The 26,554-nt window shown below is 34.7% G+C and overlaps 1 protein-coding gene across 1 annotated transcript in view; it reads left to right on the top strand.

Moving 5' to 3' along the window:
- cacna1hb (calcium channel, voltage-dependent, T type, alpha 1H subunit b) overlaps positions 1 to 26,554 on the top strand; it is a 69,609-nt gene that overhangs the window by 20,861 nt on the left and 22,194 nt on the right. Inside the window, exons 8-24 of the mRNA XM_051900186.1 lie at positions 1,753 to 2,102; positions 4,239 to 4,390; positions 4,486 to 4,671; positions 7,281 to 7,398; positions 10,620 to 10,775; positions 12,476 to 12,560; positions 12,636 to 12,823; positions 13,070 to 13,408; positions 13,625 to 13,725; positions 13,840 to 13,963; positions 15,856 to 15,924; positions 16,087 to 16,271; positions 18,182 to 18,308; positions 18,769 to 18,894; positions 20,485 to 20,574; positions 22,746 to 22,938; positions 25,000 to 25,151. Coding sequence (XP_051756146.1) covers positions 1,753 to 2,102; positions 4,239 to 4,390; positions 4,486 to 4,671; positions 7,281 to 7,398; positions 10,620 to 10,775; positions 12,476 to 12,560; positions 12,636 to 12,823; positions 13,070 to 13,408; positions 13,625 to 13,725; positions 13,840 to 13,963; positions 15,856 to 15,924; positions 16,087 to 16,271; positions 18,182 to 18,308; positions 18,769 to 18,894; positions 20,485 to 20,574; positions 22,746 to 22,938; positions 25,000 to 25,151 — 2,741 coding nt within the window. The remainder of the gene's footprint in view (positions 1 to 1,752; positions 2,103 to 4,238; positions 4,391 to 4,485; positions 4,672 to 7,280; positions 7,399 to 10,619; positions 10,776 to 12,475; positions 12,561 to 12,635; positions 12,824 to 13,069; positions 13,409 to 13,624; positions 13,726 to 13,839; positions 13,964 to 15,855; positions 15,925 to 16,086; positions 16,272 to 18,181; positions 18,309 to 18,768; positions 18,895 to 20,484; positions 20,575 to 22,745; positions 22,939 to 24,999; positions 25,152 to 26,554) is intronic.

The following is a 26,554-nucleotide window of genomic DNA, read 5'->3' on the forward strand; positions in this document are numbered from 1 at the left end:
TTATTCGTGATAAAACACAGTGTCAGTTGCGTCTTGTTCCGTGTTCACAACAATTCAGTCTTTTCAAAAGTCTTCGCTACTGACTGACGCACTCATAAAGACAGTATTTGCTGCCATCTAATGGCGTAATAATATACCTTCTGTTGCTGTTCACGGTCAGGGACTATTTTTTTCCAGCGGAAGGAAGGCTTTTTTACTTCATGAAAGTTGCATTGATACATATTTTTGGCTTTAATATTTGTATTGTGTGGTAACCGTTTTATAAAAGCAATAAGGTACTCGAGGCTAGTGCTGTATCATGAATAAGTCACGGCTGAAGGGGTTGCAGGCACTCCGCTTCGCGTCATGCCTAACAACGCCCTTCAGCCATGACTTATTCACAATACAGCACTAGCCTCGAGTACCTTATTGCTTACTTAAAGAATTCTCTGTTTAAGGACTGCAACAAACGGCTGGTAGGGACTACAACGAGCTTCTTCCCGGGTTAGTGACAATCACTAGCCCTAAAATTTACATAAACCCTGCCCCCTGGGAATGCGCAACAAAGGGGATGGGGCCATGTTATTGCAATACAGTACGTAACACAAATGCAATAGCATGTCATAGATGACAACATGACAAATAATAGCCGTAATTAAATTAAACTAAACTATACCTGTTCTACCTTCATGCAGCATATATTCTCTGGCTCTGTAGGCATCTTACAACAGTTCCCACAGGAGCGGTTTATAGATTATCATGACAGAATATGCTAATCAATGACTTTAAGATAGTTAACTCCACATCAGCTACATTCAGCTAAATTCATCAACTAACCATTCAGAAACATCCTGTTGCATTCTACATGTTGTCACTTCTTCTTGAGTCTCTCCATCATTGTCTGACTCCGGTTTGAACAAAAGGCTGAACAGTTTCTGACATTTTCAGTGAGTCTGTCTTCGTGAGGTAATCGGCGCTGCTAATACTATGTGCTAACACAAGCTCTTGAAACTCCGCCCTCTGCTTAGGAGCAGCAGCTCATTTGCATTTAAAGGGACACGCACAAAAACGGAGCGTTTTTGCTCACCCTCAAAAAGCGACAAATTTAACATGCTATAAAAAATGATCTGTGGGGTATTTTGAGCTAAAACATCACATACACACTCTGGGGACATCAGAGACTTATTTTACATCTTGTTAAGGTGGCATTATATGACCCCTTTAAAGGATTGGTGCCAAATTATGATTAAAAATATACTATGAAATCCTGTATATATTTTTGACTGGGGTTGGTGGCCTCCATCTATTTGAAATTATCAACAAGTATATGACTCATAAATATTGTTAATTTCATGTTGGAGATAATCAAAGCTCAGTCACAGCAGATGGGTCTCAAAAGGCAGGTGTAGACAGACTTTGTCCTGATTACGAGAAAGAGACAGTATCAGTCACTATTGTCAAAGCAAATCCCAGAGCATGTGTGTTAATGACACGTGCCTGCAGTGTCCTAAACTGTAATCAATTCACTAATGCATCACTGAATTGTCTAATTATCAGGTCGCATATGTAGAATTTATATATAATGTGGGTGGCTGGGGCTAGTCATACTATTTACTTGAGTGAATGTAGTTGAGGTTGATATTGTTGACAGTGAGTTTCTGTATAGGCACATAAGAAAGCAAGCATTTGTGTAAACAAATCACTGAGAGTGACAACTTGTGACAACTTGCCCCAGTCCTACCCAATATTAAATAACATTGTCCTTCACTTCAGGTGTGTATCCGGGCACAGGCTTGAGTGTGTGTGCGGACAGCAGGGTGGGGCTGGTGTCTTCAGAGTCATCCTCCTGCCCAATTTGTGCCCAGGAAAGCGACGGTGTTAATTGCGACTCCAACGGTGAATCGGACCCAGAGAAGCAGGGGCCAGATGTCAGCTCAGAAGAGAGCAAAAGACACCAAGATATGGAAGAAAAGGAGTCTAGGAATGAGAACTGTGTGTGTATGTGCCTTCATTATACCAGAGCCATTTTGAGGCGGATTGTGGACAGCAAGTACTTCAACAGAGGGATAATGATAGCAATCCTTATCAATACACTCAGCATGGGTGTGGAGTACCATGAACAGGTGAAAACCATACACTCATTTACACACAAATCACAAAAAATGAGATCTTAATATCTGAGTTGTTTCTAATAGACATCAGAGATATTAAATGGAGACTTTTGCTCAAGCATCCTGCTTCTGAGTGTTAAAAGAGATACATTATGTAACCTAATTATAAAAGTATTTAAATAAACTATAATTGAAAAGAGGAAAACTGTTGCACACAATTACATTTAGCTTTTTCAATAACAATAATAATAATAATAATTAATAATTAATTGTAACATTGTACTGGACCAAAGCTTAATTCTTATTTTCATTACAACAACATAGATCAAATCCTTCTGAACATACAATAATAATAATAATAATAATAATTATTATTATTATTATTATTATTAGAAGAAGTAGTAGTAGTAGTAGCAGTAGCAGTAGTAGTAGTAGTAGTAGTTTTATTATGGATTTTTTTTTATTATTATATAAACATACAATAGTAATAATAATAATACATTTTTTTATCTTAACATATTATTATTATTATTATTATTATTATATTTTAATATTGTGCTGGACCAAAGCTTAATTCTTATTTTCAATACAACAACTCAAATCCTTTTGAACATACAATAATAATAATAATAATTATTATTATTATTATTAACAATAATAATATTAATAACAATATTATTGTATAATACAATAAAATAAACAATTTTTGATTTTGATTTTTTTTATTAATAATAATAATAATAATAATAATTATTATTATTATTATTATTATTATTGCTGTTGTTGTATTGAAAATAAGGATTAAGCTTTGGTCCAGTACAATATTAAAATATGGTAATAATAATAATAATAATAATTATTATTATTATTAATTAAAAAATCAAATCAAAATCAACAATTTTGATTGTTTTATTGTATTTTTTAAACATACATTAATATTATTATTATTATTATTAAAAATATTTTTTAATGAATAGAAAGTTCAAAAAACTTTAAAAATAATAATAACAATAATATGTTAAAATAAAAATAAATTATTAATATTGTGTCTAAATAATAATAAAATAAAATCAATAATAAAACTAATAAGTTATTTTTAATTTAACATATATTCTTATTTATTATATGTTTGTAAGGAATTGTTCAAGTGTTGTTGCATTGGAAATAAGGACTAAGTATTTAGTAGGGTGCTTTATGAAATAAATCATGCAATTAAATGGATGGATGATGTTAAATTAACGCTAATGAGCGCTTGTAATTTTTAATATGTCTACATTAATTTGGATCTGAATCTGTGCATCTTATGAACAAATATTATTAATGTAGTCCTAATTCAACTTCTATTTTACAAATTTAAACTGATTGCGTGCCGTAAAAATAATCTGTTCCAAAATGTTCCAAAATTGTCTTTGATTTATTTTGGTAAGTTTCTTGAAAAACATCGAAGACAAACTTGATACCTAAATGAATCATAACCATAATGAGTACCTCAGTAAATCTCCTGAACTATGAAATCGCAACAGTTTTCCTCTGGTGTTATTGCTGGCTTATAGACATAAATACCAGAGTGTCAAAAACACTCATTGTAACACAACGTGATCACACACTGCTGTGTTTGCGGTGCGACTGTATGCATGTTTATGGCTCATATTTCATTTAATTAACCCCCTTGGTTAGGATTAGTGTGTCTGTGTGAGACAGAGAGGGAGTCTGAGATTAACCGGTTTGAGGCAGAGGACATTCACACTGTTGCCAGGGAAATGATTATTTACATTACAGTAGACACGGTTAATAACAGCGCTCGCCTGCTCTTCCTCGGCACGAAATAAAGCCACATGGAGCGAAAGAGAAGAAGCATAAACACAATGTCATGACAGTAACAACACTGTAGTTTAGCTTTTGTATATGTTCATGTTAGCTCCGTATGTGTTCCAGACATGAATGATACCTCAAATCATGTGGCTTGTAGACGAGAGATGTGCTATTACTTTTAAGTAATTGGACTGTCTTTTTTTTCATCTGGCGGACAAAACACAGACTAAAAGCTCGTATAGACCTACATGTTCACACAAATATACATTGGTTGGCTATGACATATGGCATAAAACTCGAGTAATATTGCATATTCTTGTTCTCTTTTTCTTTCAGCCGGATGAGTTGACAGACGTGCTGGAGATCAGTAATATTGTCTTCACTAGTTTGTTTGCGTTAGAGATGCTCCTGAAGCTTTCGGCCTGCGGTCTGTTCAACTACATCAGTAACCCCTACAACATCTTTGATGGGATTATCGTTATCATCAGGTTCTGTGCTGTTCGGTTTCCTTTATATTCTGATTCTTTTTTTGTAAATTCATTGTATATTTAACCACACATGTTCTGTCTGGTGGTTTCTACAGTGTGTGTGAGATTGTTGGACAAGCGGACGGAGGGTTTTCGGTTTTGCGGACGTTCCGTTTGCTCAGGGTACTAAAGCTGGTGCGGTTCCTCCCCGCTCTGCGCAGGCAGCTGGTTGTACTGATGAAGACCATGGACAATGTGGCCACCTTCTGTATGCTGCTGATGCTCTTCATCTTCATCTTTAGGTTTGAATAAAAGTGCTTCCATACAAGAACAAGAGTGTAATAGTGACTGAAAGCAAATGAGTCTTATTGTATGTAGGACTGGGTATAGTTTGAATTTTAACGAGTCCGATTCTGCTTATCGATTCCTAATTTCGATTCCAATAAGGTAAAAAACTTAGATATCATTCATATTTATTCTAAGTCTTATTGCAAAACATTTCATTGTAGCTGAATACCATGAACAAAAATCAACAGGCTAAAGAACACTTACAGACCTTTGCCTATTGTTTGAAAATACCATAGGAAAAAAAACAAAAAAACAACTACCCTAACTAAAATACATTTCAGGCATTATTAAAGACAAGTAAACATTCAGTAATTAAAAAAGAACAAATAAACAAATTAGCAATCGCACAAATAAATACAACTGAACAAAGATACGATTGAAATAAACAGTGTTTTAAGATTTTCAGGTATTCAGGTATAGAAACTGTAATCAAATGTAAAATAACACTGAACTTTATATACATAAAATATACATTACAAATATAGTTACAAAAATTATTCAGTCAAGAACAGTGAGTGAATTTTCTCTTTGTTGTCTTTGTCTTTTATTGTTTGATTAACTTTATTAAAGAGACAGCAGCAGGAATATTAGGCTGCTGTCACTTTAAGAGCTGCACGGATCCAACATACTGTTACGCATGCGTTTTCTTTGTCAACTGTTTACGTTCACTCAAGACATAACCGACTGTGTTTACAAGGATATTTTTTTGGACATATTTTTTTTTTTTAGGACATATTTTTGTGTGTATTTGTCCATTCAAGTGCAAAAAGACGCGAAAGAGAAATCAGTTCAGTATCACGCACGTTTTGGATGTGTGTACAGCACAGAAAACAGCGCGAGTCTTCTTGCTCTTGAATGGTTTAAAGTCATAATAAAATGCTAACAAAGGAATCGATAAGAGGAATCGAAATTTTAATTTTTATAACAAGTATCCGATTCCTGACCTTAAATATCAGATACAAGAATTGGAATCGATTTTCTATTCCCAACCCTGATTGTATGTAGATTATAACACTGTCCTAACCAGATGTGACGCGATAAGATTCCAGCAACAAGCAATTGGTCTGTCCACACCAGATGTGCCACGACTATGAGACACAACAAAATCGATCAAAGATCGTGTGAGCGGAGTATCTCTGCAAGTGCACTGCACTCGCAATGAAATTGATAAGCACATAGTCGGATTCATAAATATTATACTATTTTAACATTATTAAAAATATATACTGAGGGACTTGTTTCATTACAATGAGTTTACAGTTTTAACGTTCGTGTTTCCTTTTATTTATTTTTTAATTAAGATATTAGCTGAATTATCCATTGTATGGCTATAAATGATAATCAAACTCACATTAAATTCTTTTAACATTAAATAAAGCACATAATCAGTACCTGAGAAAAGATACAGCACCTTTAATCACGTGTTGTGATTAAATGTCACGTGTTATGTGATTATATTTATTTTATTTTCTTAGATCATAATCCCCAATCTTAAAGTTGCAATGAAACGGAAGTAGAAAGAGATCTTTTCTTCCATATCATGACGTATATTCAAGTGTAACGGATTATTAAAAAAGAAAAAATGCAGAGCGGGAACTTGGTTTTATGCATCGGCTGTTGAGGTATTTTGATTAAACATTACAAGGTCAAAAAACAAAAATGAAACATGCACAGATAAATTGTTCAAAATAAGATCTATAACATGTATTTACAGACTAGATAGGGTGAATTTTCATTTCATGATGACTTTAAATATGTGATTACAGCCTTGTAAAGTATTTTAATAACCCTAAAGCACAACATTATTTCAGTCTCATCACAGCAAGTTTGGAATTGATGTGCTCATAATTTCATAATACTCAAGTACCAGTGTTATTTTAGTATCATTGATTTATAGTTTTTTGAATTTTATTCTGTTCTCGAATTTTATTTTTGACTTTTGTTTTTATATTTTCTGTTTTCATTTTAATTTTATTTAAAATTTAATTTTTCATTTTGTTGTGTGTTTTTGTAATTTTATCAGTTTTATTTTATTTATATCTATATAGTTTTTATTAAATTTTAGTTTTTAGTTTTACTTCATTTGGTTTTAGTTATTTTAGTACTTCAACTTAAACTAAATGAAAATAAGAAATGTTGCCTTGAGTTAGGGTTAGGGTTAAGCTGAAATAAAATATCGTTCAGCTTCAGTGCCATAATGGTTAAATAGCAAATATCAGCCTTTTCAGCTGTGTTTTTAGAAAAAAAAAAATACAATGAAAGCATGGTATTTTAGTTTAAATAAAAACAAAATTCACATTAAAATATAATGGGAACATGGACATTGTCTGAAATTCTGATGAAAAACATTTAAAAATGCAATGATTTGGTGTAAAGTTTCTTTTGTTTTGCACACTAAACAGATTCAAATCTTTCAAATAATCTGACTTAAGTTCTGTATCCTAATAATTATATCAGTAGTAAGCTGTACACAAATGTGGCTGTTACCTGAGAATGACCTTTTCTCATTTCTGTCTCTCCCACTTTTTCTTTGTCTCTCTCTCTCTTGTCTTCTGTGTTTCAGTATATTGGGAATGCATCTGTTTGGGTGTAAGTTTACTCTACGTTTGGAGAATGGAGACACAGTGTCTGATAGGAAGAACTTTGACTCACTCCTCTGGGCCATCGTTACAGTGTTTCAGGTCAGAAAAATGTTCGCAAACTGTTTAATTGTAACATGTATGTTGTGTTTTGGTTGCGTTTTCACTCTGTTTCCTGTTCTTCTTTGTCTGAGTTCTGTTTCCTCGGTAGTTTCCCTGGTTGTTAATTAATCCCGCACCTGTTTCTCTTCTAGTTAATTATCTCTTCGTGTATTTAGTTTCCTTAGTTCTTGTTCAGTCTTGTTTGTTTATTTGTGGTTGTGTTTCCTGTGTATTCTGTATATTTCTAATTAGTTATATTGTATCACCGTGCGCTTCATTGTAGCCACTCACCCGTTACATTAATAAGCAATATATGGATGTTATATTCTTTTTTTTCAGAGGTAGAAATATTTCAGGGAGAACTACGGTACTTATTCTCACTTAAGTAACATAAAGTTCCTCTTTAGTGAACGATAAAACATTATACAACTAGTATTTTAAGCTGCTGTTCCTGAAATCCCCACATTTCGCTGACCACCCGGAGTCTGTAGGTCACTAAACTGATGGTTGAATTCATTCAGCTTTTATTAATTTAAAGTCCAGAAATAGCATTTTTGGTCTTCGGAGGCAAGTTTTGATTAAATACTCACTCCTCAATGTGGGAACAGCAGCATTTCGCAAAAATGCTGAGGCAAGGGATTGTGGGTATTTAGCCTCTGTTAAATGAACTAACAAATCCTTGTCAGAGCAAAACAGTTATTTCATTTTTGAAGCTGTACGTTTATATTTATGATTTGTAAATCATTTGTAAAGTATTCAAGCAAAACTATAATTTTTCTTCTGCATTCTACTTTATAATGTCAATAAAAAGGCTGTGTATGTGTTTGTGTATGTCAGTCTTACTTTTAAGACTGGGATTATTCAAAGTTCTACAAGTTGTGTCAGAGTTGAAATTGCTGAGGTCATCAAAACCTGCCCTATAATATTGCAGACAAGATGAGGTCATCAGCCCTCTCCCTGCAGTATTGGGTAGTGTGATGAGGTCACCGGGGGTGACACTTGTGCAAATACTGATATGGTGCTGTATTAACTCCAGGCCCTGAGGGAAGCCATCGGAGTCAGGGTTTCTTCGGTACTGGGAGCCTTTAATTTCCCTAATCTCTATTTCTGTCGGTGTGGGTGTGTGTGTGTGTGCGTTTGTAAGCAGAATATAAACTCCAGACTGAACCTGCTGTTTTTCCTCTGTTCTAAATCAGTCTGCAGGAAGAGGCAGAGATGGGTTCAGGTTCTGTTGTGGATGTCTGTGTGAAATGTGCTGGAGTGAAGGGAAAACAAACTAAACAAAGTTTCTTTGCATTTGCATTTGAAATGAGCCACACACAAAAAAAAGTTTGATTACAGTTTATTTTAAGGTGTCCGTGTTACAGTGTAATTATATATTTAAGTAATGAATAATAACAATTAATTACATGTACTTAATATAGGGTTAGGGTTAGGATTAGGGTTTGGTTTAGGGTTAGTCGCATGTAATTATGCATAATTTACTACAGTAACTACATGAAATATGTGTAACAAGGACACTGTAAAATAAAGTGTTACAAAAAGTTTACATTTGTTTTACTTAGTGTAAAAAAAATACTGTTCAAATAACTCTTGGTTCGTGTAAACATAAATAGTTTGCTACTTTGCTTGGGCTGAGATTTTTTTGTCTTATATTTTTAATTATGAATGTTTATTTTTTTAATGGAAATAGTGTGTATTTTTAAAGAAAATAAATTTTCATGCTGGATAAACTTTGCAATTTGTGTTGCAAAGTTTAAATTTAATTTAAACACATTAATGTTGTTATTATTATTATTATTATTATTAATCATTATTGTGTATTTTTTTTAAAAATATATATATATTTTCCTTTCAGATAAACTTTGCAGTCGTTAAATTATTAAACACAAATATATTAATAACAGTAATTATTATTAGTGTTATTATTATTATTATTATTATTATTATATAATTTATAATACTTGTAGATTAAATATTGTAAATCTGGTAGGTTTGATGAAGTCAGAATAATTTGGCATAAAAATTCTGTGGCCAATAAGAGTGATGTCATGCATATTAATTTCTCAAACTGATTTTTTAAAGACAATTTTGTTAATTTATTCTAATATTTGTCTACCACCAATTATATAGATTTTTATTAAAGGGGTCCTTGATTATGATTTCACTTTTTAACTTTAGTTAGTGTGTAATGTTGCTGTTTGAGCATAAATAATATCTGCAAAGTTACGACGCTCAAAGTTCAATGCAAAGGGAGATATTTTCCTTTACAGAAATCGCTTTTTATGGACTGCAACAAACGGCTGGTAGGGACTACAACAAGCTTCTTCCTGGGTTGGTGACATCACAAACCCCCAAATTTACATAATCCCTGCCTCTAGGAACATGCAACAAAGGTGGTGAGGCCATGATGGGCTGCTTTAGAGAAGAGGAAGAGTTGTTGTAGTAGAGTGTTGTTGCCATGCCGTCATTTTACACCAGACTGCTTAACAAACGAGGGTCAATTCAACACTGGATTTGCACAAAAGATTAACATGATGGCACATGCTAGTCGATGAGCTGAATCAACTCCACAGCAACTACATAAATTTATCCACTAACCATTCAGAAACGTCCAGTTTCATTCTAAACATTGTAACTTCTTCCTGAGTCTCTCCATCAGTGTCCGACTCCAGTTTGAACAATGTAAGTCTGAACACCGTTACTGACAGTCCTCATTTTAGCTGCGTGAGATTCTCCAGCTTTGTTGTTGAGTGACCAAAGTGTGAGCTGTTAAATCTCTGCCCTCTTCTGGAAAGGGGCCAGGAGCAGCAGCTCATTTGCATTTAAAGGGACACACACAAAAACGGCGTGTTTTTGCTCACACCCAAATAGGGGCAAATTTGACAAGCTATAATAAATGATCTGTGGGGTATTTTGAGCTGAAACTTCGCAGACACATTCTGGGGACACCAGAGACCTATATTACATCTTGTGAAAAGAGGCATAATAGGTCCCCTTTAATCTTAATATACCATTATAGTCAAAATACTGATTCTTTCAAGGTTTGTTGTACACATAGCTGTGTTATTGTAATTAATAAATTATATTTTGATGTTTTTAATAGCATTTAGATAAAGGTTGTTGTTTATTTGTGGTTAGATGTCATGTACCTACTCACAGTGCGAGACAGTAGTTTAAAATATGAAATTTGTGCTAACAGTCATCCTGTGTCTCTACAGATTTTGACCCAGGAGGACTGGAATGTGGTTCTGTATAACGGCATGGCCTCCACCTCCCCCTGGGCGTCTCTGTACTTTGTGGCCTTGATGACCTTTGGGAATTACGTCCTCTTCAACTTACTGGTTGCCATCTTAGTAGAGGGCTTCCAAGCTGAGGTAAGATGTCAGATGTTGGACTAGGGACTGTATCGATTTTGTCTTTAATGCAATGGCATTGTACATTTTGGCTTAAGTCTCTATAATATTTTTTGGGGCTACTACTGTAACAAACAGCTCGCTGAAACGACTTCCTCTACTTCGCAACATCTGTGTGAATCCTCCGCACGAGTGAATTAGATGTGGCCATATTGCATTTAATTGAGTTTCCAAGAGGGAATTCTTCGTGTTAAGAGTAAGATGTTATCAGAGGACTGGAATTATTGCACTGGAACTCAATTACAGCACAGTAACCATTACGCACACCATGAAAAAAAGGGATTTCCTTTGAGCGCACATGGAAATGAACAAAAACACGCTCTTGTTTCTTTTCGTTATTGGTGTCAGATCAAAGAGATTGATTGTGTGGATCGGTGTATGTTTGGCTTGTGTGTGTAATTTTCATGTAGATGAGTCTCATCTGTAGCGTGTAAGCACAGGCGCTGGGCTGCAGCTGGTGTGATGATGTGTTTGATAGGAACACGCTTTCACTCAAACCTTCTGTTGTTCCTTTTTTTCCTCTCTGTCTTTTATGTCTCTCTCTCTTTTGTGCTCAAGGTAATATCACACACATACACACTGGACATTTTACCTTCTCACACAATACTCCAGTACACATTTACACACACTTTTTCCAGTTGTTACTCTGCTGAAAATGGCGATTCTCATTCATTCGTATTTTTCCCCTTTTTCGCTCTTTTTCTTTTTCATCACTCTTTTTTTTTTCACGGATTTACAATACATTTTTGAATATAAACAAGCAAATCTCAACGGCCATTGATTATGTTGTGTAACTCATCCAGGAAGTATTATGTTTCTGATTTGTTTTGGTAGAACTCCCACTTTTCACAATAAAATTGTTTTTCTTTTTAGTGAAATATCCTGTTTCACTCAGAAATACAGTAGTGACCAAAAGTGAAGTCCGGAGGGGATATTTGTTTTAAATGACCCTACAAGTTTGAGTAAACCATCAAAGTATGAGTAAAATGTTTTATATTTTTTTAAATATTTTAAATAAGAGGGAAGAACAAAACACTAAACTTGGTTAAAGTATTTATCTGACAAAATTATTTGGCAAAAAAGGCAAACTACAGCTACAGGTTTTATTTTACTATGAAAAATAGTACACAGAAAATCAAAAAGCTCACAGGTAAAGGAATGCCTACATTGACTACAACATAATCACTTATTAAAATGTCATTGGTTTTCTGTTATCATAAATAAAACAATTTATTCTAAGCACAACTACGCAAGTTGCTTACTAAATCTTTACCAAACTGTTAAAAATATTTAAATAAAGGGTGACAATGTCAATTTTTCTAGGCCGGACATCACTTTTAGCCACTGCTGTAGGTCACATTTTGGAAATGAAATAGGTCTGAATGCCATTTCATGTTGATTTTACATTGGAACATACATTGGAAGTGGAAGTTAAGTGACTCAGCAGGAAATAGGACGAGGACAAGATGAAAAACGGGTTAACTAAGCATGAGATTAGAAGGTAGAGAGTTGCATAGCCTTGAAAGAGCAAATGTAATTGTGTTTGTTCTGCATTTATTTATGCTGGCCTTGTGTTGTCTGGCTTGATATGAAAATATAATGATTCATTATTATGAATTCTGAATTTTAGCCTTTAAATGTCATTTCTCTCTCTCTTTCAGGGTGATGCTAGCAGATCAGACACTGATGATGACATGTCGTCTGACTATGGTGATGAGGACAAACTGCGAGAACTACTGAAATCAGGTGTGTGTGTGTGTGTGTGTGCGCAGCTGTTTATATGTGTTTTGTTATTTTATGCTAATCTCTTGTTGATATTAGGATCAGAGATAAAAATGCAGACATTAATGCCCATCTCCAATGGACACCTGGAACCTCGGGCGTCTATGCCACCTCACAACACACACATGCAACTCAACGCCACACCCAGAACTGAGGTGTCGCACATCTACAGCCAATCACGGCGTAACAGCAACACCTCCACCGAACCACATGACCAGAGGTCCCTGGTGAGTAGTAAATGCCAGTACATGTAAACTTACACAAATAGTAAACCATTTAATTTAAATAAAATTCTATATTCATATTAGAATTATCACTTTTAAGGCCTTTTCACACCAAACATTAATTTAGTTTAATAAATCATAAGCCATCTTGTAAATCTCTTTTATTTTTTCCTTACTATTTTTATCTTTCATACTACACCATTGGTTTTGTGCAATGACAATCAGCTACAGTTTGTGTGTCTGTTGTAGTCCAGCCTTTGGGGAAGTCGCCGCTCCAGTTGGAACAGCCTTGGCCACGCCCCCAGCCTAATAAGACGTGCTCAGTCAGGGGAGCGCGAGTCGCTGCTTTCTGGAACGGGACAGGACAGCATGGATGAAAACCAATCAGATGATGGGAAATCCAGCAGGACCGGCAGTCTGGGTGGAGTTTCATGTCTAGGGTCGTTTGATTTTCCAGAGCTCTTGCAGGTTCCACGCCCATATTTGGAGTGTAATGGCAGATTAGATGGAGGTTATCCATCCTCTCCAAACATTACACACCCCGAGCCAACATCCACACAAGGGGCAGATGATGATGAATTTGAGGAGGTGGGACTTTCTCTTTAATCATTTTTATTATTGATTATACCAATATATTGGTCACACAGATCAAAAATTATATATTCTTTTCTTATTTATTTAGTGAATGTCATTTGTTATAAAATTTTGATTTATATATATATATATATATATATATATATATATATATATATGTGTGTGTGTGTGTATTTCCCTTTTACATCTGGTATTATATGTTTTATTTAGAGCTGGTGTCTCATTGTGAAGAGACTGTTGGAGCCGTATAAGCCCCAATGGTGCAGTGACCATGAGGATTGGTCACTTTACTTATTTTCCCCTCATAATAAGTGAGTAGCAACACAGAAAACCAGCCAACACACACATATACACAACTAATGAATGCTGTGCTTGCACATTCTCATGCTATACACACACGGCTCTTTCCCTCTCCTTCTTTGCAGGTTCCGTATGCGCTGTCAGAAAGTCATTACTCATAAGATGTTTGATCATATTGTGCTGTTCTTCATCTTCTTCAACTGCATCACAATCGCTCTAGAGAGACCTGACATCCAGCCCGACAGCACGGTGAACACAATCACAACACTCATTTCTAGCACTTTCATTAAGCTCTATTATATATGTACTCTACCGTTCAAAGGTTTGGGTCTGTGAATTTTTTGCATAATCTCTTATGGTCACCAAACCTGCATTTATTTAATCAAAATAAGTGTTAAATGTTATTACAATTTAAAAGGGTCCTTGATTATGATTTCACTTAACTTTAGTTAGTGTGTAATGTTGCTGTTTGAGCATAAACAACATCCGCAAAGTTACGACACTCAAAGTTCAATGCAAAGGAAGATATTTTCTTTTACAGAAATCGCTTTTTAAGGACTACAACAAACGGCTGGTAGGGACTACAACAAGCTTCTTCCTGGGTTGGTGACATCAAAACCCCAAAATTTACATAAATCCTGCCCCCGGGAACACGCAACAAAGGGGGCGAGGTCATGTTGGGCTGCTTTAGAGAAGAGGAAGAGTTGTTGTAGTAGAGTGTTGTTGCCATGCCATCATTTTACACCAGACTGCTTCACAAACGAGGGTCAATTCAACACTGGATTTGCACAAAAGATTAACATGACGGCACATGCTAGTCGATGAGTTGAATCAACTCCACAGCAACTACATAAATTTATCCACTAACCATTCAGAAACGTCCAGTTTCATTCTAAACGTTGTAACTTCTTCCTGAGTCTCTCCATCAGTGTCCGACTCCAGTTTGCACAATGTAAGTCTGAACACCGTTACTGACAGTCCTCATTTTGGCTGCGTGAGATTCTCCAGCTTTATTCTTTTTGAGCAACCGAAGCACGAGCTGTTAAAGCTCCTCCCTCTTCTGGAAAGGGGGCCAGGAGCAGCAGCTCATTTGCATTTAAAGGGACACACACAAAAACGGCGTGTTTTTGCTCACATCCAAATAGGGGCAAATTTGACAAGCTATAATAAATTATCTGTGGGGTATTTTGAGCTGAAACTTCACAGACACATTTTGGGGACACCAGACACTTATATTACATCTTGTAAAAGAGGCATTATAGGTCCCCTTTAAAATAACTATGCTAATATTAATATATTTTGAAAAGTAATTTATTCCTGTGATGGCAAAGCTGTATTTTCAGCATCATTACTTCAGTCTTCAGTGTCACATGATCCTTAAGAAAATGCTGATTTGCTGCTCAAGAAACATTTCTTAACATTATCAATGTTGAAAACAGTATATTTTTTGGAAACATTTTCAGGATTCTTTGATAAACAGAAAGTTCAAAAGAACAGCATTTATTTGAAATTGAAATCTTGTGTAACATTATGAAAGTCTTCACTCTATCAATCTAATGCATCAAAAGTATTAATTTCTTTAAAAAAAATGCACTGACTCTGGACTTTTGAACGGTTGTGTAAATGTCATTGTATTATTGAACCTACAATAGTAACAGTGCCAGTGTCACTCACAGTAAATCTAATGAACTGTATCACTTGGCAGAATTTATATTTTTATTAAAATTGATTTTTAAATTTTAAAATATTTTGGAAAATGCATTGATAATTATTAAATATAATCATAAATATTATTTTATCATAATAAATTGTTAAGGGGTTAATATTTTAAACTGATTTCAAAAATGTGATTCCATCCTCTTGAGATTACATTTTTAATGTGCATAACTTGTGCATAATGTGCAAACCCATTATCATAATCAAAAAAAGAATACCCCATATACTGTACAACTTTGAAATTACAATATCCATTATAACTTAGTAATGAAAATATGCTGCACAATAAATGCTTTAAAAAGTCATTGGGTGACTTCTCATCAGCAACATCTCAAAGCTGCTTTTGTGCTGTTCTGTAATGAATATGGTGCATTTGTTGCCTTTTTAAATGGCATTTTCATTATTCATTTATCATTGTTTGACAGGAGCGGATTTTTCTTAAAGTGTCCAACTACATCTTCACTGTGATCTTTGTGGCTGAGATGACTGTGAAGGTACAAAAATTATCAATTGATTAAATAAAGGCATACATTTTAGTTACATTTTTTTTTTAATCATTTTTATTTAGCTTACATTTTTAATATAATGACACAATAATAATGCAGTATGCTGATGACATGTCAGTGATGATGATGGTTATGATTATTATGCTGTAGGTGGTTTCTCTTGGGCTGTATGCTGGTCCAGGCTCGTACCTGAAGAGCAGCTGGAATGTTCTAGACGGCCTGCTAGTGTTTGTGTCTATCGTGGACATCCTGGTCTCACTCGCCTCCTCTGGCGGGAACAGAATCCTGGGTATATTGCGAGTACTTCGACTGCTCAGAACACTGAGACCCTTAAGGTAAGACTTTTATTGAAGGAATGTGTGGGTGTGTATAAATGTGTGGAAGTACATTATGTTCTCTATTGTAGGCTGATGTAATATTCTTAAAGGGCTAGTTCACCTGTATTTCTTCCGTGGAACACAAAAGTAAATGTTTAACAGAATGTTCACACTGCTTTTTCAATACAATGAAAGTGAATAGGGACTGGAGTTGCGTTGAAGCTGCATTTACATTAACAGCGACACGCATCGACAAACGACACAATCCCATTTATTTCAATGGAGAGCTGGCAATTTCCGGCGGCACGAGCGACAGGATGTAGACGTGTCCAGCAACGCAACAAAGTTGAGATATGTTTAACTTTATGCAAATCAAGAGCGACTTTTGGGAGGGACAACCAATAGGAGTGAAGTCTGTGGAGCGCATGTGATCCGTCACTACATCCTGTAGTGGAGTGTCGAAACAAGATGGAGCAGTTAATTTTAGTGGTCAGCAACTTTCCTATAATTTCTGATATGTACTCGCCATGCTGACTCCAAGCCTGAATGGTTTCGTGAACCAAGATAGACCGCCACTTGTGCTTTCGCTGCAGATAAATGGCAGCAATGGAAAAGAGCACTTGCTGTTTCTCGTTCATTTTAAATATGAACTCTTTCCCCACCCTCTACGGAATTTTCCGGCTTTCCACTGATATACAGTAGGGGGTGCTATTACGCATCATTTGAAAGAGAATCTACGGATCAAAACAGACAAAAAAGGAGCAGAAACAAGCGATAAAAGCATTGCTTATGAATGTTGTAATCTTTTAAAAACAAAAAAGTGATTTTCTCAGTTTTTTGTTCAATTAGTCAGCAATTACCCTCTCACATCTACAGGTAATGGATAGGTGCGTAGGACAAAGGACCAAAAAAGTCCAAAATCAAAAGAAAATCCCGCACACTATCAAAGCTTACAAAAGTATCAACATTTCTTTATTTATTGCAACATTTCGGTCCCATGTCATGAAAATTCAAAGAAAAAGAAATTTTTTCGAAGAAATTGATACTTTCTCGGCTCGGGGTGTGTAATGTTTGGAGAGGATGGATAACCTCCATTTTTGTTCAAAATGTTGCTTTTTTATGAAACTTACCCACATTCAAGTGTTATGATTAAAAAAAAAGAATGCATGAAGCTAGAATAAAACCTTTTTTCCATTTAAAAGCAGAGGCTCTGTTCTTTCTTTTGATATATTGCATGTTCAGATATTAATACAACAAAATATTCTGGGGGCCATACAATTTTTGTGAAAATGATCAAAAACGCTGGCGGTGGCTGGGAACTTTTTTAAAAAACACTTATGGGGAAAGAGTTACGCATTTTATGTACTGATTCCATTTATATTTAGTCTTTTCCTTCCAAAATGTTTGTTTGTAGCATCAAAAAAACTGATTCGTTGTCTACAACATGCGTAACATCAGTGAATTTCATTACTAGGCAACCAGTAGTTACTCACTAAAAGTAGCGTATACAAAAAAAGTATGCCTAATAAAAAAAATTAAAATAATGTTGCTGTCCATGGTGCTGAAACCTTGAAACATTTAATCTCTTGTAGTCAGAAAACTGTTGAAACTATTGAACTATTGAAGTCGCAATTACTCTTTTTTATTTTTTTTATTCCATGGCAGAATCAAGCTTCCATAGGAAACTGTTCCACTTCACAGATTTGAACAAAACCATGTAACTCTCAGACAGAGATATATTCTGCTGAGCAGACTTACCTATTCATTTCAAGGCTAACACTAGAGGAGATCTCATCTCGTCAGCTTGTTGTGCAACACTGAGCCCTTTTATTAACAGCCTCTTTCTAGTTCAGTGCTTTTGCTTTGAGTTCATATATATTGAGTTCAACACTAAATATGCATTTGGTTGTGTGTGTTTGTGTTGTCAGGGTCATAAGCAGGGCCCCTGGACTGAAGCTGGTTGTTGAAACGTTGATCACATCTCTCAGACCTATTGGAAATATTGTGTTGATCTGTTGCGCTTTCTTCATTGTCTTTGGCATTCTGGGAGTTCAGGTACGCACATGCTGCTAGTGTCTATTATTATTTAAAGAAGAAAAATTTAGTTTAGAAATTTTTATTAAATTTTATTAATGATTTTATGGTAACACTTCACAATAAGGTTCATTAGTTAACATGAACTAATAATGAACTGCACTTACAGCATTTCTTAATCTTTGTTAATGTTATTTTCAACATTTATTAATACATTATTAAAATCAAGAGTTGTATTTGTTAACATTAGTTAATGCACTGTGAACTAACATAAACAAACTATGATCAACTGTATTTTCATTAACTTTAACAAAGATTAGTAAATACAGTAGCAAATGTAACAAACTAATGTTAACAAGTGAACCTTATTGTAAAGTGTTACCGATTTTATTGATCAAATAAACCTTTAGCATATGAGAGCAGTGATTGCAGTTTATTTGTAATAATGCTGTCTAAATGTAAGGTGTTTTCTTTTACTCAGCTCTTTAAGGGGAAGTTTTATCATTGTGAAGGCTTTGACACTAAAAACATCACCAATAAATCAGAGTGCCTGCATGCTAACTACAAATGGGTTCGTAGGAAGTACAACTTCGATAACCTGGGTCAGGTAGGACACTCACACTCACACTTACACACATATATAGACATAGACATTAAGGGGGAATTCATGAAGAATGAATTATGATCACTGGTAGCATCTTTTATTAAAAAAATCAACCTTCTCATTTGCCCTTTTTCTAAACCATCAAGCAACCCATTATATTTCAGATTCAGGTCACACAAACGCATTTCATCAAGATGACAGGGTTCTGGTGGATAGTGTTTCTTATACCTGTTCAGTTGTTTCATGTGTTTTTTTTTAGTTTTGTTATGTTGTAGTTTAGACTTTCAACTTTAATACCTTCATGTAACGAATTAACATTATGTTCGGCATCCAACATGTTTGATTTTTTTTTTTTTTTTTTCAAGACATTTTAATATCTGTCAAGCAAATAAATGCACATTTTTATTTTCATATATATATATATATATATATATATATATATATATTAACGGTCCATGTGGGATGAACACTCATGATGAGGAGATTTGCAGAAATGTAGACTTTTAATGATGCAATACAGAGGAACCAGGAGATAACCACATACACCATAAATGAGAACCGACAAAGACTGAGGGAGAACACAGGGAATATATACAAGGCAAACAAAGGGAGCTTAACAAGATAATTAATAAGACACACCTGAACTGAAACTCAAATCAATCTGTAACCAAGGGAACTAAAAAGGACAGGACTAATTAACAACCTAGAATACAACTAAGAAACAGACTACAACAGAACAGGCAAACAGATGAAAAACAAACTATAAACAGATATAACCCTGACATATATATATATATATATATATACCCATTTGTATTTTAAATATAAGAACAAAACATTAAACTTGGTTAAGGTATTTATCTAACAAATTACAGCTACAGGTTTTATTTTACTATGCAAAAAAAAATAAAAAAAAAAGCATAGAAAAGCATACATTGACTACAACATAATTAGTTATGAATATTTTGTTGGTTCTCTCTTGTTTTTTCATCTGTTCATAATTTTGGTAGATTCAGATTAATATTAACTTAGATTAATAAATGCTATAGAAGTATTGTTCATTCTTAGTTCATGTTAAATAAAGAAAACACTTGTAAAGTGTTACCATAATTTCTTTCTATGACAGCCTGGACAAAAATGATGTCTGCGTAATTTGGCATGTTTCATTGTGTTATTTACTCCAAGCACAGCTACGCAATATGCTTACAAAATCTTTAACAAAGTTTTAATAATTAATAATTCCTAGGCCGGACATATTGCCAGTTTGCAAAAAAATAGTATGTCGTTTTTTTCTTAAGTAGGAACCACACAAATAGAGTATATGTTTAAAACATGAAAAAACAATCAATAGAGGAAAAACTTAATTCAATACACATTCTATAAAAAAGTGTTGTTTGCTTCTCAAGTAAATTTAGTATGTTCAGATTTTTTTCTGGAAAACAAAACAAAATTTTTGCTGTGCTATAGCCTTCAACTGAGCAGAATTGTGTTCATCTCACCTTCCCCTCAATATTTTACAGATATTCATATTGTTGACAATGATACCGTAATATTCTCTTGTTCACATTAATCCATTTTATCTATGTTTTGCAGGCACTGATGTCATTATTTGTCCTGTCATCTAAAGACGGCTGGGTCAACATCATGTACGATGGCTTAGATGCCGTGGCTGTGGACCAACAGGTGTGTGTGTGTGTGTGTGTGTGTGTGTGTGTGTGTGTGTGTGTGTGTATTCTTCAGATAACTCTACTCAGTGTGGAAACACTTACGCCTTACTCTAAATCTGTCTGTTATAGCAAAAGAAAGCACAGGCACCAGGAGTGTTTACTGTTTTTTTCGTTCCCACAAGCTCAAGTGACACAATCACAAAAGGCAGCAGCTGGTTTTAGGTAAAGCGAGTGTTTGATTAATTCAGCTCTGAACTGAAGAGAAAAGGAAGAGAGAGATAAAAATACAGTGGAGGACACCAAAATGAGCAGGTTGAGGAGGAGACACAGAACATTCATCATTTAATTCCACTGAGAGGTCTTATACTCACACACACATAGACAGAAATATTCAGTCCACGGACAATAACAGACTGGTTTATATAGTGTCCTTTACAGTGGCATTTCTTTTTGTGTGGTGAAAAATACCAATTGTGTTTTATATACAATAAGACAAGTACAGAGATTCCATTGCGTTCTGAACTTTCTTCCTGTCGCATTTCCTGTCTTTGATTTCTTGCTGATGGGCTTCTTTCTCTCCACTTTCTTTTCCTCCCAACAGTTTTGCCCTTTTACATTTGCATAGAAATTTTAATGAAAATTTTCATATTCTGATTATGCATGCATCATGTTAACTCTGATTGCTGTGTTAAGCCAATATTTGAGTTTCCAGAAATTCAAACAAGGGTGCCTTCACATTAAAATGCAAAAAATCTTTGTCTTCATTATTAGTATTTTTGTCTTTTTTTAGTAGATAGATAAATTAACTTAACAAAAATGAAAATAATGTCATTTATTACTCACCCTCATGCCGTTCCACACCTTCGACAAGGTTAATCCTTAACCTTCGTTAATCTTCAGAACGCAAATTAAGATATTTTTGTTGAAATCCGATGGCTATAATATTAATATTGAACCACTGTACTCACATGAACTGATTTAATGATGTTTTTAGTACATTAATGGATCTTGAGAGAGGAAATGTCATTGCTGGCAATGGAGGCCTCACTGAGCTATCGGAATTAAACAAAAAATATCTTAATTTGTGTTCCGAAGATTAACGAAGGTCTTACGGGTGTGGAACGGCACGAGGGTGAGTAATAAATGACATTATTTTCATTTTTGGGTGAACTAACCGTTTAATATAATAATAAAATAAAAAATAATGTGATAATAAGACTTGATTTCAGAGAAATTATTTTGGAATTATACTACTGTTTAATGTTTAGGTTTTTTTTTTTTTTAAGAGTTTAATACTTTTATTTAGAAATGTTGCATTAAATTGATCAAAGGTGACAGTAAAGATATTTATGTTACAAAAATTTCCATTTTAAATGATGTTCTTTCAAACTTTCTATTCATCAAAGAATCTTGAAAAACTGTTTTCGTCATTGATAATAAGTAATGTTTCTTGAGCAGCAAATCAGCATATCAGAATGATTTCTGAAGGATCATGTGACACTGAAGACTGGAGTAATGATGCTGAAAATTCAGCTTTACATCACAGAAATAAATTACATTTTAAAATGTAGTATAGTAAAATAGAAAACAATTATTTAAAAAAAAAAGTTTTTAAAACACAAATCTACAACATTTACGTAGTTTTCATTTTAAAAATAAACTTAATTAGTGTTTAACTAACAAAGACAGCTGGTATATTATTCTGACTATCTGAATATTGTTAATTTATATTGGCACATGGCATGACCAAACTACAGTAATTATGTACTACAAGATGATCAAGCATGCCTTTTGAAAACAGGAGTAGACAGATTCTTTTGTAGAAGCATCAAAATGAACATAAATTAATGTACAGATGAGTAAAAACAAAGTCTTATGACCTGCATTTTTCAATTCATTGAATTAGTAAGTTTAATTACTTATAGAAATGCAGCAAAATAAATGGCAAGAGCTAGCTAGCATTTTGACTCCAGCATTTCCACAAAAGAATAGTATGAAAAGTATGTGCAAGTCTAATATAGCATATAAAATTATATACTTAGTATATATGTTACTGTGCTGATGCACACAGGAGTATTCCAGGCTTAATTTAAAAAAAATGTGTACACATGAATATTTCCCTCTTTGATTAATCAGTGTCACCACCTTATATCTATTTCTCTGTTCTTCTTTCTTTTCTCTTTGTAGCCTGTAAGGAATCATAATCCCTGGATGCTTCTGTACTTCATCTCCTTCCTGCTGATCGTCAGCTTCTTCGTGCTCAACATGTTTGTAGGTGTGGTGGTCGAGAACTTTCACAAGTGTAGACAAGACCAGGAGGAAGAGGAGGCCAGACTGAGAGAGGAAAAGAGAAAGAAGCGCATGGAGAAGAAACGCAGGAGTGAGTTTGTGGTTTTTGCAGACTGTTGTCGTAATGAGACAATGCAACAAAATTTCAGTCATTTTCCTGCTGTCACTAAAAGCGAAATTCAGAACAAAACAACTAAATGGATTTTGGGCCATTTTTTGGGCCAGGAGCAGAGGGCAACAAAATATTTTGTGGCTTGTCACTGCTGGTTAGGATAAAAAGTAGCATGAAACAGACTGGTTTTATTGCTTGTAACTTTATTGCATCACACATATGGTCAGCACAGTACAATTTAATTGCTGCCGTGTGTATTTAGCTTGAGAAATAGACAATTAGTATTGATTTCCACAGACATGTTCTTCAAAAGCCCTTTGACTTTGCTTGACTTCAAAACCACATAACCAGCTTTTAATTAGACAAGAGACACATAATTATAAGTTAGAGTAAAAAAACATTTACTCTTGCCTCAAATCCCACTTTAATCCTGTGCTTTAGTAGTTTTACTAGTGTTAGGTAACACAGTTATGAAAACATTGGGGGAAATTTTAAACAATAGCTAGAACTACATATTTCTTACATATTATACATATGTAGGGAGTAGGGCTTGACATTAACAAATCCAGCAGTGGCGTGTAACACAGTCACTCCTACTAGCCACTTTGGCGAGTTGAATTTTATATGTAATATATAATATATTTTTTATATGTAATACATTTTTCAGTTATCATTACCATTATTCAATACCAGCTTTGCTTTCTCGCTCCTTACTCTCTCATTTCGTTTGCTCGGGGGCTTGAATTTCACCGTGGGATTGTGCGTATTGCGCATAATTTTACTCATTCCCACAGATTTTGTGCTCACACCCAAAGAGCGCACACATAAAGCCGCCTCGCAGTACTAAATTGAGTTTTCGCTACTTATTGCACTTAAACAGCCAAATATACACAAAATAATGTCAAAATGCCGGTCTTGGCAAGTATTCACATAAACAGTCAGTTATGTTTTAAGTGAACGTAAACAGTTGAGAAAGAAAATACATGCGTAACAGTATAATGGATCCATGTGTCAGGCCTTAAAGTGACAGCAGCCTAATATACCTGCTGCCAAATTATAAGATAATATTAAAAATATCTATATGGCAGTTTTTCCCCATGGTATTGATGTCAAAATTATGGCCAGTGAAAATGCTGAGTGACTAGTAACTTTGAACAACTACTAGCCACAGTGGCTGGTGAGCAAAAAAGTTCATGTCAAGCCCTGGTAGGGACCCAAGCCTAGTTTAGGGGTCAAAAAGTTGGCCTCCTTTGGGACAGTAAGCAGCTGCATAGCAACAACCCAGAACATTCTAGCAACTGTAAAACATGACAAAAGCCATTCAGAACACTTTAGCAGCTACATAGCAACACCCTGGCAACTATCCACATCCCCCTAGCATCAAGGCAGTGAGTTTTACGTGAGTAAGCATTACTCACAGTACCTTGGTGTATGTCAAAAACCGTTATTGGACAATAGTACCGCCACAGTACTGAACTGAAAAGTGACTTAGTTAACTGTCTCAAGACCTCACTTGCTCTGCCTCTCTCTCAAATGCTCACAAATCTTCTCTCAAAGACACCTTGAGCAGTCTTGAGCAGTGATGGATGTAGGGGGATGCTTGGCTGGACATTTATAACGTCCCTCAGATGACTCGACTGTTTGCAAACTGTGACTACACATACACACACACACACACACACACACACACACACACACACACACACACACACACACTGCCACGTTAGCAATTTACTGGCCAGACAAAAACTGGGTCAGTGTGCTTGTGTTTGACAGGGACAACAAAGTAGCCTATACAGTACACTATTAACAACACACATCCTGCGCTTGAGTTATTTCAATGAAACGTTGCAAATCTCATGAATATTCAATTCAAAGCTGTGTTACAAAATGGATGTTTTTAAACATAAAATGTTCGCAGAGGATGTTCCCAGCATCCTGTGATTCAAGATGAGCGTGTGTGTAAGTACCTGAATGACCTGAATACACCCTAATGAAGGTGTTCTATTGTTCTCTGTGTGTGTGTGTTTTGTCTTTTAGAGGCCCTGCAGAGACCGTACTATGCAGACTACTCTCCAACACGCCTCTATATTCACACGCTCTGCACTAGTCATTATCTGGACCTCTTCATCACCATCATCATCGCCATTAATGTCCTCACAATGTCAATGGAGCACTACAGACAACCCAAGGTTTGGTGTATTACACACACACACACACACACACACACACACACACACACACACACACACACACACACACACACACACACACATCATTTCTGCAGGGCAATGACATGAGCAATAGGTTAACAAAAGCCTGTGTGCAAAAATGCTAACCATATTTTAACATTTCATGTTTTAAATCAACATATGGCAGTGTTATTTTAGTATCATTACTATACTATCTTCGTATTTGTTGATGTTTTGCATTAGTTTTAGTATTTAGTATTTTTATATTTTTCATTTTAATTTTAGTAATTTTGATGTGTGTTTTGGTCATTTTATTAGTTTTTGCTATTTTTTAAATATGTCTTTTTTATTAATTGTGACCTGTGCTGGCAAAAAAGGAGTAGGAATGTGCAATGGCTAATTTCGAGCTACAGGCAAAACAAGTCAAAAATGTCAATTTTGGTCGAATTTGAGGTTTTCACAAAAATGAGTTCAGTAAGCCCTCATCCAGTGATCCCAATGCTCCAAATAGAAATTAAACATCTAAAAGTATCTTTATTTGTATGTTTTCTGAGAGAAGTACCTTTCCCTTGTCCATGAAAATTGACGTTTCTTTCTGCTCACTTCTTGACGACTGGCACTTTCTCTCAGCACAAGTTTGGTATCGATTTAAAGTGCAGCATTTTAAACTTAATGAATATTCATAGCAAATTCTCGATGGCATGAGTCTGAACCAATGAAATGTGATTTTTTTTTAACTCATGATGATGTAAACAAAACAATCTTACTTGGCTGACTGACAGATCCGAAGCGTGCTGCGTGGGCGCAAAGACGCCTCAGACAGCATGCGATTAGGATATTACAGTTTTTTAAAATATCTGTCTTGGCGAGTATTCACGCAAACATTATCTGTTATTTCTCAAATGAAAGTTTGGTTAACTGGGAAAAACATCTGATGTGTAACATTATATATTAGATCCGTGTGGTACAGTAGGTCTTAAATTATATGCTGTCTGTTTCATTAATGTTAATTAAACAATTGTGGTATCATGGAAAATATAAGTTGAGTATATCTTTTTCATATAGATATTTGATTTTGACTTGGTTTGTGCCAAATCTGGTGTTATTACCAGGGATTTTAAGGTTTGGTTGCTGTGATTTTGTTTTGGAACATTCAGAAAACTCGATTTTTCTCAAAATGGACTTTGTCATTTTTTGTCGGATTTCAACAAATCATACATTATTTTGAAGGTTTTATAATAGAGAATGTGAAAATAACAATAACTAATTTTTGAAAATTTGCTCATTGCGACTCATTTTGCCAACACGGGTCACAATTATACAGTGGCAAGAAAAAGTATGTGAACCACTTGCAGAATCTGTGAAAATGTTAATAATTTTAACAAAATAAGGGAGATAATACA

Source organism: Ctenopharyngodon idella, chromosome 1 (assembly GCF_019924925.1).
Source record: "Ctenopharyngodon idella isolate HZGC_01 chromosome 1, HZGC01, whole genome shotgun sequence".
Lineage (NCBI taxonomy): Eukaryota > Metazoa > Chordata > Actinopteri > Cypriniformes > Xenocyprididae > Ctenopharyngodon > Ctenopharyngodon idella.